General features: G+C 40.5%; 1 protein-coding gene across 1 annotated transcript in view; it reads right to left on the bottom strand.

The window, feature by feature from the left end:
- Nucleotides 1–9,269, bottom strand: part of LOC127142446 (uncharacterized) — a 31,281-nt gene extending 22,012 nt beyond the window's left edge. Inside the window, exon 1 of the mRNA XM_051070398.1 lies at nucleotides 8,880–9,269. Within this exon, the coding sequence (XP_050926355.1) occupies nucleotides 8,880–9,268 (389 nt within the window). The 5' untranslated portion in view covers nucleotide 9,269. The remainder of the gene's footprint in view (nucleotides 1–8,879) is intronic.
- Between the last annotated feature and the right edge of the window lie 3,068 nt (nucleotides 9,270–12,337).

The following is a 12,337-nucleotide window of genomic DNA, read 5'->3' as shown; positions in this document are numbered from 1 at the left end:
AGTGTGTGTGTGTGTGTATGTGTGCACCATCGCTGACCTTCAGCACTTTCAGGGGATAGAAAACAGGTCAACTACTGTTGAGCACTCAGCCTCTGTCTCACACACATACTGAGGCACTGATTGCTCTTACACAACCATCATTACCAAAAGCTCTCTTTACTGTCTCTGTCCTCCATCTCCTCTTCCCATCACTCCCTCGTTCTTTTTTTAACCGCACACTCAGTCTCTTCCTGTCCATATTTGACCTCCTCCTGCAGTCATTTTTTGAAGACCTTCATCTTCATCTTCAACTTTTTTGTTGCTCTTACACATCTGTCTCCTCTCTCACTCCTCTCCTGTCTCTCTTGTCCCTCCACTTCTTTACATGTCCCAACCTGGATGTTTGTTTGGTGAAGTACTGTGAGTACAAAATGTAACACAAGAAATCTAAATGTTGTTATGTGTGGTGGGTAAGTATCAAATCAAGTATCTATTCGAGTTTGTTCATCAGGATAATAAATGATTACCTTACAAGATGTACAGGTACCAAAAGTTATAAAAGATAAAACAGAATGCTCTCATAACATTACCACCAAGAGGTTACAAGAAACGTATAAAAACATCAATCTTACAGCACAGAAATGCCACACTATTCCACCTTTGCTGTAAATACAAGCACCAGAGTCAGAAAAACCATTCACATCAGCCTCCTTGTTGTTAGTCAGAAATACCAGGACAGCTACAATATCTCCCACATGGTGAAAGAACTACAAGAGGTGTCAACAAAGCAGTGATAAAGCCACAATCACCGGGAACTAAATCTGAATAAAATACTTTGAGTTGTCTGATTTATACAGAACGGGGTAACCATCGTAGAATAATGTATGAATGCTCCCAAGTAGAAAGAACAAGAAGTTTTCTGTCATCCCACTCTGCCAGCAATGCATGAAGGCAGTGTAAGTCCCACCTGGGTCACCACATTCAAAACATCCTTGACATGGCCATGTGAAACTGGCTTTACAATCTTTGAATCAAGGCCAGTGTGTGTGTGTGTGTGTGTGTGTGTGTCTTTCTATGGAAGTGTGTGTATGTCTGTGTGTGTGTGTCTACCTGCGTCACAGTCTGTGTCAGCATGACGCACTTAGGCCTGTATCAGACACACAGGGAGATTTATTCTCTTCAACACATAAAATCAAACCTACATCACAAATACTGACGTCACTACATCGCCATCAACACAAGAGGGCAGCAGTTTCCCACCTGAGAACTCCACCAACACCTCCTCCTCACACTAAGCTTCAGTCCTCTGCGAGTTTGCATGGTGAGACATTTAGGATTTGGGTAAGGAGTGGCATAAAGAGAAGGGCAGATTGACAGACAGGTGAAGGCTTCTGATAATTCAAGAGTGTCCACAACAGACCAACAACAGCACCGTTCATTTCCTCAAACATTTAAAACAACCTGTGTTTACATTTTCCTGAGAAGCAGCCTCTTGCTATCATGTGAATAACTATCTGCTCAGGAGCAAAGTAGTGCAACATTGTTGACATTGCTAAGGATGGTTGGACAAACAACACATGCAACATCAACCCAAAACCAGCAGAAGCTGCTTAACACGGTGACGTACTGTATGTGTGCAAACTTTAACTCACTTTATAACTTTTTATAATTGTATTCAATGCTATGAAATCAGTGTAGTGGATAGAGGAATTTTTTGAACCTTGGGTTCAAAAAATGAGGTTTCACAGATACACAGTCACATCAGTTTATCAAAAACAGCAGTGACTTTCTGCTGCTAATCAGAATACTAATGTTCAGAGTGACAGAGACAGAAAGGTACGTAAGGGAAGGAGAGTGATATGTGTGGAGAAATGAGGGCGAGAGAAAAGGAAGGATGAAAAAGAAGTAAGGAAGAGGAAGGAGGGAAGGGTGGTCCATTCAATAAATGAATGGACAGGAGGTAGAGTGGAAGATACATAAGAGGATGGAGGGAAAGAAATATGAGGAAAGGAGTGAAAAGGATTAATGGATGAATGGGTTGGAGAGGTAGAAGGAGAGAGGGAGAAGAAGAGTAAATATTAAAATGAGTGATGTGCACTCTCCAGTCAGAAGTGCAGCTGGCAGCAGAGCGGCGTCGCCGAGCCAGCGAAACAAACTGACTGATGCTGGCACTAATACAACACAACAGAAAGACAGTCACTGAGGGAGAGACGGAGAGACAGATTCAGAGGGAGGAGCATTTACTTTCTCCTTCCTTTATTAAAAAAATGTCTACCAACTGCAACTCACACACCCCTGTCTCCAAAAACGATTAACGTTTCACTTATACCCGATGGTTTTGTCAAATACATTTTGGATTAACTACATGGTGTCTCACAACACTGTGCAGAGGGGAGAGAGGGTTCCTCCAAGGCAATTTGGTGCCAAGTGCGACATGTTGAATCAGAGAGTCTGTTTGTTTTTGCAAAAAGTTTTTACCAAGAGCCAAATAATTGAGGCCAGACCTTCAGACTTCAGTGTCTTTGGATGTTCATCAGACCTCATTGCAGCCAGGCCACTGTGCTCGCAGAGGACAGCAGTTAACACAAGTACAATTTACCGGAGCTGATCTAAAAAGAACATTTAACACCATTTAACACCATAAGATAAGTTCATACATATCATACACATATGGTAACAATAAAAACAGATCTAAAGTAACTTCAACTGCCTTAACTTTTTATGTAACATTTGTTACCTGCAATGAATGAAAAAGAGAAAGTGTGTTCTATCAGATCACACCATGATAAAAATACACAAATACACACACATGGTGGTTTGTGGGCATGTGTTGATGGTGTGGGAGTGACAGATTTTGGCATGAAGTAGTAGCTTTGGTGTGAAGACACTGCAAGTGGCTGCCACCTTCATCTCCACTGAGGAGAAAGAGAAGGAAAGAAATGTTGAGACAAAAGAGGAGAGAGATGGACAGAAGAAAAAACAGAAAGAAAGTTTTGCTTTGCTGATTTTGTTACTTTATTTTCATTCATTTTGGGGCTTTGAGTGACGGCAGAACATCGCCTGTTATGAACAGGTGTTTTGCGGATTTTGTATCACATTACCTATTTCAGCTTCATGAATTCAGTATTATCTTTCTCAAGCAAAACAAAGTAACTTTATTGAGCAGCAACAGCCTCGGCCGCCATCAGTGGTAATTAATTCGGTTTGACTCCAAGTCTGAGCAGTTAAATGGTTTTCATGTACAGAAAACAAAGTCTATCAGCCTCTTGATCGAATCTCTGACTGCGTAGTCCCACTCACTGACCTGAAACATTGCCAAACGGTGTATATTTCCCAAGATCCCCGGCTTCCTGATCTAGTCACCGTAACACACCAGACTCTGTTAGGAATTCCTGCTATTTTCAAAGTTTCCTTGGCTGGATATCAGAGATGAACACTGGTTTTTAATGACTTCTAAGTCTTGAAGTTAGATAGAGACAGAGGCACCATTCTTCTTATTACACGTCAATGTCAACAATTTCATAAAAAGTCACTTACAGTCCATTAATCCATACACTCAAACTGCACTGCATTCATTAAGGAAATATTATGAGAGAGAATGTGAATTTGGAGAAATGTAAACTTAGAAATGAACACTATCTGGATTGTCCTCTCCATAACAAAGTCGTCACTATGACAGTGGGGGTGCTGATTTTACAGGGCAGGAGACAGCTGATTTTATTAGGTATGATTGATGTCAAACACAGTGTGTGCATCACTGCAGGATGCTACTAAAAATCTGGTTCTCTTGTCCAAGTGTGCCACTGCAGTGAACTTATAAACACAGATCCAAGTGTGTGTGTGTGATCACCACCATCAACCACCAAAAAAACAATCAAAGTTTTTCCCCTTGACGCACAAAGAACTCATGCTCTGATTGTTATTGCTGTTAGTTTTGTTTGTTAATTCTGTTCTCACTGTTAGGGAGACTTTTTAATGATGTCCAAAAATGAAGAGGGTTGGATGAGTGATTCCTCAAATTAACAAAAAATTGGTTACAGTAATTTCTCTTTGCTGGAGGCAGGTGGCGTTTAATTTTTTTTTGATGCCAGAGTTTTAATGAGGTCTCTTTCATTTCTCATTCTAGTGACAACACATGATCCATAAAACAAAGATACCAAAAGACTTTTACATTTAAATCACAATGTCAACCAGGACATGGCAGGTTGATATGCCTCGTTTATTTAAAATGAATAATGGAGTGGTCCTCTAGCTTTTGGATCAGTTATTGGAATTGGAAAGACAAAAATAAAATCTCTTCCGTTGACATGTTTCCTTGCTCAGCAGGTCAATACGTACAGCGGTCAACTCTCCCCTCTCACCCTGCCTTTGCCTATTTTTGACCCATGTTTTCCAAACCACAGGCTTTCTCATCTTACTGTGACCTTTAGCAATGTCACAGCCTAAAAAACAAATCTACAGTAAGTGAGTGCTGTGGTAACAAAGAGGTTAAAGAAACAGGAGTTTGACCAGGACAGTGTCTGGTTTGACTTTCAAGGCTGGGTCTGGGAAAAAATAGGGTAAGGAAATCAAATGTGATGTTACCTCTCACTTACACACACACAAAACTAAAATTATATCATATGGTTGAGCCCACAGGTCATTAGCAGCATGGCTCTATGGATGGTCATGGTGGTCTGTGGGTATGAAACTGAAATATCTCAGCAGCTTTAACATGAAAGTTTGTACAGATGTTTCCAAGAGGAGAAATCCAAATGATTCTACCCTTACTTTCTCCTCTAACACCCCCATGAGGTTCAAATTAATTGTTTTAAGTTAAGTGATTGTGACGAAAAAATAAACAGTAACCAGTGCTGTCTTTTTTTTTCTTTTGTTTTGGTCAGGACAGTCTCCAAGAACACACTTTATCTGACAGTGTCCCCAGCTTCCAGTCAGAGGCTGACATCCTAACACTTCTCAAAAGCTGTAACTCTCCACAGGGTATTGCAAAACCACAAGAATTATGAATATTTTACTGGGGCTTCTTTTTATTTGCACAGATGGATTTATCCAGCTGTTGAAAACAATGTGTTGTATTTCATCTGTCTTTGAACTGAACTACCAGCTCAGTTCTAAAAGCTGCAGACACTGTAATAAGACTGTAATTATCTTATCTACCTGTGTAGCATCATGTTATATTTTCTTTACCAGTCACCCTGTGAGTCTGTGTGTTTATGTGGTCTTTATGGCACAACGTGGTCCTAGAGACACCCACTGTCGCACGAACTGCCACAGAGGTCGTCTGGACACATTTGTTCACTACAATAGCATCACAACCGTGCAAGAGACAGTCATAAAACTTTATAGATGTGTAGCTGAGATCAAAATGAAGTTGAAGATGGATGGTTTGACTCATGACCACTGAGTACTTATAGGTCAGAACGTTAACATGTTGACGGATCACATAAACTTCAAATGTGTACATAACTTTCTAACCCTGCTTTATTTGTCTATGTATGTATAATACTAATTTCCCTCGTGGAAATCTCATCACATCTCATCCAATTTTAATTAACTAACATGTTCTTATTCAGGTGTGTTAGTTGATTGATTTTATCATTTCTGGCAACATATGGCATCTTTGTATTCTGCCAATAATGAACTCACTGCACAAAGGGACAGTAGAGACAGGTGATGCAGCAGAAGCAACAAACATGCTCTCAATCACAATTAGAGGGGAATAATAGCAGAGGACAGACGAGCTGCTGCAGCTATTGGTCCTGTTGCAGTATATGCCTTTTGGGTGTGATCGGGTAGTCGAGATGTACTACCTTAGAGACTGGGAGGGCATTAAAAGAGACGGAGTGACAGAAAAGGGGAAAGGCAGACAGACACACAGGACCAGTGGGTAATAAAATCTATCTAACCCATAGGCAATCTTTCCATCCATGGATCTACTGGATGACAAGGTAAGTGGGGTTTTAACCTGTCATGTCTAATAAAAATCAGCTTCACCCCCCGAGGCTTCGCTGACACACCTGGTCTGATCTGCAACTGGGTCAGCAGCTGTCTGCCTGCCCGTCTTTCTGCTTGTTTGTCTGTCAAAACACACACACGCACACACACACACACGAGGCAATGCAAAGTACCTCACAGTCACAACCCACTACCTCCGTTACAAAGCTCAGGACTCGGCAGGCTCAAGGACATGTGACAGAAAAAGTCAACCTTGGTCAGAGGGTGGTAACAGAGTCAACTCAGGTAATGTTTAGAGCAAGTGTTACAAACTGTCCTCAACCATGTGGCATCATAAGTCAAGAGTCTGCATGTTCTTACTGCAGCCAAACTCACTTTCATTTCACTGATTACTTCCTGTTCTCTGAAGGTGTGTTACTCAGTCCAATCAGCTGCTGTAGCTTTTGATTGCAAGAAAAACCTGGAGACTCTGAGTCGTGTGTGACTCACAACAGAAAGACACTACACAAAGAGCTTACTTCTATTCTAATATATAAATGTATATGTGTATGGCAGCTGTAAAGTTTCTTTGGTGTTGCCATGAAATGAAATTATTATCATTAAAATCATATAACATCAGATGCTAATTTATGTGTTAGTGGGATTAACAGTCCCACTCTTAACAAAGTAAACCTAAAACTTTTCAAGTGTTTTAAGACTGGAATACATACAAATAGGCCTGAACCCCCCTCCCCAATAAAAAAAATCTAGACCATCTAGATCTACAAATACACTGTGTTGTTGAAGAAAAGATTTTGTGAGCCTAAACTGTCTTTTACAAACAAACAAAGAAGCATCCTTTCAGATTGTGCTGGTTTGTGTGACTGACGTTCAATCGATGAAGACCTACAGCTATTGATTTCCTTAGTTGTTTGAATCACTTTTAGACTAAAAGCTCTAACACCATTTGGACATGATTTATTGGTCGTGTAAGGAAGATTCCTATTCATTCTTGTTTGCTAAATTACCATCTGATGCATGCCCAACTGGAAAGTTAACTCTCTCCATCCTTGGATTATATAGACATCGTGAGGTCTGATATAAAGGAGCAAAGAACAAACGCTTTTTCTGTTGAGTAAAATAAAATGTTGCATTGTTTAGTCTGTTGTTCTTCTTCTACCATACCTATATACATATATACTAAATACAAGATTCTGAAACTACACTCAGCCTCCACATCATATCCTTGTTGTGTAGTTTCAAAACGTATCCATATCAATTAAAGACATGTGAAAGTGACTTTATTTGATAGAAATTGTCATGGTCTTTTGAGAAGGTTTGGCTAATGCTGCAAAACGTTTGGCTAATGCTGCAGTTGTGCCTGTTTGGTTCTGCTTTGAAAACTCACATATAAATGAGCTGAATGCTGAAAATGCTTCTATTTGACATGCAACCTTATATGTATATGAACCTCCTTTGCAGCACTTATTTCCTAAAGTTTCCATGAAGAGTCTACATCATGGTTTTGATAATTATGGCTTGGATCAACTGGGACATTGTTAGGACTGCTAGATCCCAGATACGATTACCTAATTAGTGTTGAACAATAGTAATTATGTTTTATGGCTCTTCCCCGTGTCTCTAGGTAACCTGTAGAGAATCCTGTGTTAGGCAGGTAACAGATAAGCTGAAGGAGTTGTTGCACTATGAGATACAAGTTGGGGGATAATGAATAATATCTCCATGGGAAACAGGAGGAGGAGGAGGGAGGGTAAGAGGCAGATAGAGGGATGGACAGAGAGATAGAAAGGTGGTGGGAGAGCACTCCTTGATGTTCTGACATAAGCTGATTAGCTGATACCGTGATGCAATTACCATGAGTTTTATTTACACACTGTTTTCAGCTCCACTGCTGTTCCCAGTTCCCTGTTAAAACATTCACCACTTTAACTTCAGTTTACAGTTATGCCAATAAATATTTTTAGATTCAAAATTCAAAATAAATCCAATAACTACATGTAGCATAAAAGTGGTTGCTGAAAGTAGGTAACTCACCAAGAAGTATCAGCCAATACCTGCAGCCTTACTGAGCTTTTTCGCTTCTTCTAGCTCTTTGTTTTAGTTTGACAGGACATTTACTGTTTTGGTTCAGCCTCTCTGCTCTCATCAGCCTCAAACCCAGCAGCAGTGTGTGTAAATTAGCCAGGTTCTCCCTTACATACTACATCAACTGCTCAACCATGTAGAGTAGCAAAATGGCAGGTGTTACGTTAAACATCTAGAGTTCTAGAAGTAAAATAACATTTCACTTTTCACAAAGACAGTGTTGGTTGACTTAGATCTTAAAGACTTCGATGCTTGGATGGGCATAGAATTCATCTGGTTGCACCAAAGATGAGCAAATGCATTAGAAGATGTCTGGTTCTTGATTAGTTTAGCAAAAGTCAAATGGAGAAATCAACTATGACTCCAAAGTAGTATTTTGGTAAGAAGCATTCAATCACCAAGCTTGAAGGTTTGCAGCTATCAGAAACTAAAGATTATGCTTCGTGGAAATGTGATAATATGTTCAGCAGTTCATAATTAGCTGCAGCGATGGCCACCAAAGGCTAGTGCATAGAGTAATATTTTAAACCATTTGCCATATGAAAGAGATTTTTCAGAAGTCAGAAAATTTCAAATATTATAATTGACAGCATAAACTTACGAGGGATGGGTATTTCAAGCAAAGCAAAAATATTATTTGAAAATCAATGAAAACTAATAATCTAACGACTATTTGAAAATTTAAAAATCATGATCCATTCCCTAAAACGTACAGTATCAGGGGGAAGATTGAGGATATCTTTAAAAGAACCTTCAAACACCAATTTACAAAGGTGAAAATGAGTAAAGGAACCGGCAGGTCCTCCACAACCCTACTGTGATCACCAGTTGTTAAGAAAAAAAAAGTAAACTGTACTCACTCCCACTGTTTCCTCCTGGCCTGGGGTGTGTTGTGCAGTTTGTGGGCCTGATGTGCCAGGATGACATCCCGGTGGTCCACCAGTCCTCCCCTCCGGCGGATCAATGGGACCATGGGGTCGGTGTTGCTGGTGACCAGGGACATGGAGCTCCGGCCCGAGTGAACCCCATAGCTGCCCCCTCCACCGGTGAAGGGCACTTCTCTGTACTGCTCCACACGGACGTCATAAACAGCATGATAGTAGGTGGGGTTGGGACCCACGCTGCTCCCGCTGATTGGGGGAGGGTGGCAGCGAAGTGGTCGGTGGAGGCCCTGAGATGAGGAGGAGCAGGACGACGTCTGGGGCCACGCCACCGAGCCGCCATGGTCCTGGTAAAGGGGGGACAGCATGGAGCTGGAAGGGGAGGAGGAGAGGGGGAGATATAAGAGAGAGAAGGAGCATGCGGGAAAAAGAGGAGAGAGTTAACACATTAAAGAATTACTTAGACTGCCAACCCGACAAGCTGATGTAGAAAGTCTGAGGGTCAGACCCATCTGAAGACGAATAAGCCATGAATAGGTTTGGCTTTACAACGATAATAAACTGTGGATTGGGATTGTGATGAAAAGATTAACGAGGACGTGCGATGGACAATTGTCTTTTGTGTCTGACAATTTTTGTAACCATCTGAAAACCAACAATTTAACAAGCACAGCCACTTCATGCAGCCAATGACCAGCTGTGCGGAGGTGTGACAGTAGGCAAAATGACACTTATCATTATTACTGTCACACATCATGTGCAGTCGAGTGCAACACCATGAATGCCTTCAAGAAAGACACATCTGAAAGTGTGTGCTGTTTTGCCCATTGTACAATTCACTGTGTGAAGATAATAACAAAGACAGCAGACTTCTTTAGGGAGATTAGAGAGGCAGCAGTATGCAGCCAGGAAGAAGCTGCATTGCTTTTCACCCTGGATTTGAGTGTAGCCATTCTGAACAGGTAGAAACTCTTTTGCCTTTATGGTGTAGTCAGATGACATGTGACCTGGTTAGTTTAAACCATAAGGTCAGATTGGATAGTAGTAACATGGAAATAAAAGCATTGTCGTCTTAAATGAGAATGCAACTTACTGTCATCATACTCTTCTTTGGTCCCCTCAAAGACACAAAATGAATTTTGAAAAAACGGAAATGAGATTTTGTTTGAGTATGTACACTGGTTCCTCAATATTTCATTATCAGTCCTCCAATTATACTTAAACTCAAACAAACAGTTCTCTTTCATTAAATCAGTACAATGAATAATCTGCTCCTGTGACTGTGCTGTGACCAAGGTAACATCAGAGGGAGACCATAGTCCTGAGTGCAGAGAGGGGGGCAGTCAGGAGGGAGAAGGTTCAGAGAGTACATTTGTGGATGGAAAATAGAAGGTAAAATGAATAGACGAAAAGGATGTGGAGGGACTACAGGCTGGAAAAGGAGAAATAGAAATAGTAGAAATAGAGTGAGAGATTTAGAGAGTAAAAATGGAGGGAAGGAACAGGAGTAAGAAAGCTGTGAATAATTGGATTTTGGTGAAAAAGGAGGAAATGGTGGAAATATAGTTCCTTCATGTTCAATCATTACAAAAACAACAGTAATACCGTCTGTAACAAAATGCACTTTGTGATAATACATGCTCAGAAAGAGGACGGGCTGCTTCCAAAGATACCCACACTTTATAAACTCTACTCTGCTTTATATTCCCCCTAGTTACTGAGTTTAGAGTCTTTCATTTCCTTTGTGATATATGGGGCAACTGCAGGAATGCTTGCCTTCTTTTATTTCTTAATAGTACACAGCTGCTGTGCAGTTGCTGTGTTTATGTTCTTTGATTCACCGGAGAGTCTTTCATGATGAGCAGAGGGTTTGCAGTGGAGATGGCTTAGCTCGTTGTTTGTCATTGAAAAGGAGAAGACTGCGGAGCCTTTCTTCAACTTAACGTTGTACTCGCTCTGAAATTTCTGTGCGTTAAGGGGTTGTGGCATAGCTGTTTTAACCACTTCCTGAACAAGCATAAATCCTCCTTAATTCTCTGTTTTTATGTTGAGGGATTCTGAAGCCTAAAGAATTTTCAGTTTGAGAAGAAGGTTCTGTAAACAAAACACATTAATTTGGCCTGCATGTACTATAATCAAATATTCTAGTGATATTGGATGGGCATACGTGATTTAGCAGTCACTTGTAACTCCTTCATACCACAGCCTCTTTTAGTTCACCCCTTAAGAATTTCTACATCGCATTTCAGTTTTACTATGCTCTGTGTACATTAAACCACTCTTGTTACATGCATGTGCAGCTCAACTCTGGATGATTATGCAGAAAATTTGAAGTTAACAACTTTCTGTTTCAGGTAATTAATTGATTATTGATTAATTAATGAAAATGACAAGTCAGCACTGTCTGATAAAATGGTCCACAGCAGCAATGATGTCATCATCACTGTCAAAATGGCGACCATCGAGCAGGGCAGGTGTTGGATGAGTTCAGTTTGGCAGATGATGGCACAAAGGTCGATGTTGTCCATTTTCTTTGACAATACTATAATTTTCATTTACCTGAAACAGAAATTTAATCACTCACTCAAACAATTTAATGCATATCCAAAGAGAGCTGTTTAACTCATCTCCTTCTACCTTTAGTCAAAAACTTATCAGTTGATCCAGCTGCAGTTTTCAACCAACATTCAGGTGTTCTCAGGAAAACTGCAGTCTAATTCTTTCGGGCAGTTCTGTGCTTTGCTCTCTTTCAACTTTTTATCTTAGAAATAAGTAGAAGCCAGAAGGCACAGTCTGAAAAAAGTAAAATTATGTTTTTTGCCCTTGAAAAAGAAGAAACCAAAAAAGTGAGAAAGGTGAAGAATATGAATCCGCATAGAAAGAGGGGATGCATCAATAAACCAGACATTCAATAAAAGTGCAGAGGACAAACAACAATAAGAGGTATGGAGAGAAACAGAGGAAAGAAAAGAAGGGTGGACGGGAAGATAAAGGAGAAACGCTCTTAATTAAACGCCTGCAAAGAGTAATGACACTAATCCGGCAGTTTAATTTTTACAGTGTAATTGCAAAAAAATAAAATGCTCTTGGTTCGTGTGTGTATGTTCATGTGTGTGTGTGTGTGTGAGAGAGAGAGAGAGAGAGAGCCCGCTAACGTATTGGAAACAGCATTTTTCCTCACCAGTTATCTGCTGAGAGTGCATTACACATTATTTCTCCCTGACATGGTGTAAAGTGAAAACTAATTCACAGAGACAGGCGCACACACACAGATTTACGCTCACACACTGCAGGTACAATGATGAGACATACTGCTATGGTAAGGACTTTGTTGGGTGATTGAGGGTGTGCGTGTGTGTGCGCCGCAGGGCTAGAATAACACAGGTCCAGTTGTATTAGTGGTAGCGGCGCAGAACACACAAACTCAGGACACTGCA

This window comes from Lates calcarifer, linkage group LG5, assembly GCF_001640805.2.
Source record: "Lates calcarifer isolate ASB-BC8 linkage group LG5, TLL_Latcal_v3, whole genome shotgun sequence".
Lineage (NCBI taxonomy): Eukaryota > Metazoa > Chordata > Actinopteri > Centropomidae > Lates > Lates calcarifer.
Note: the sequence above shows the minus strand (reverse complement) of the source record. Positions and strands in the feature narration are given on the sequence as shown.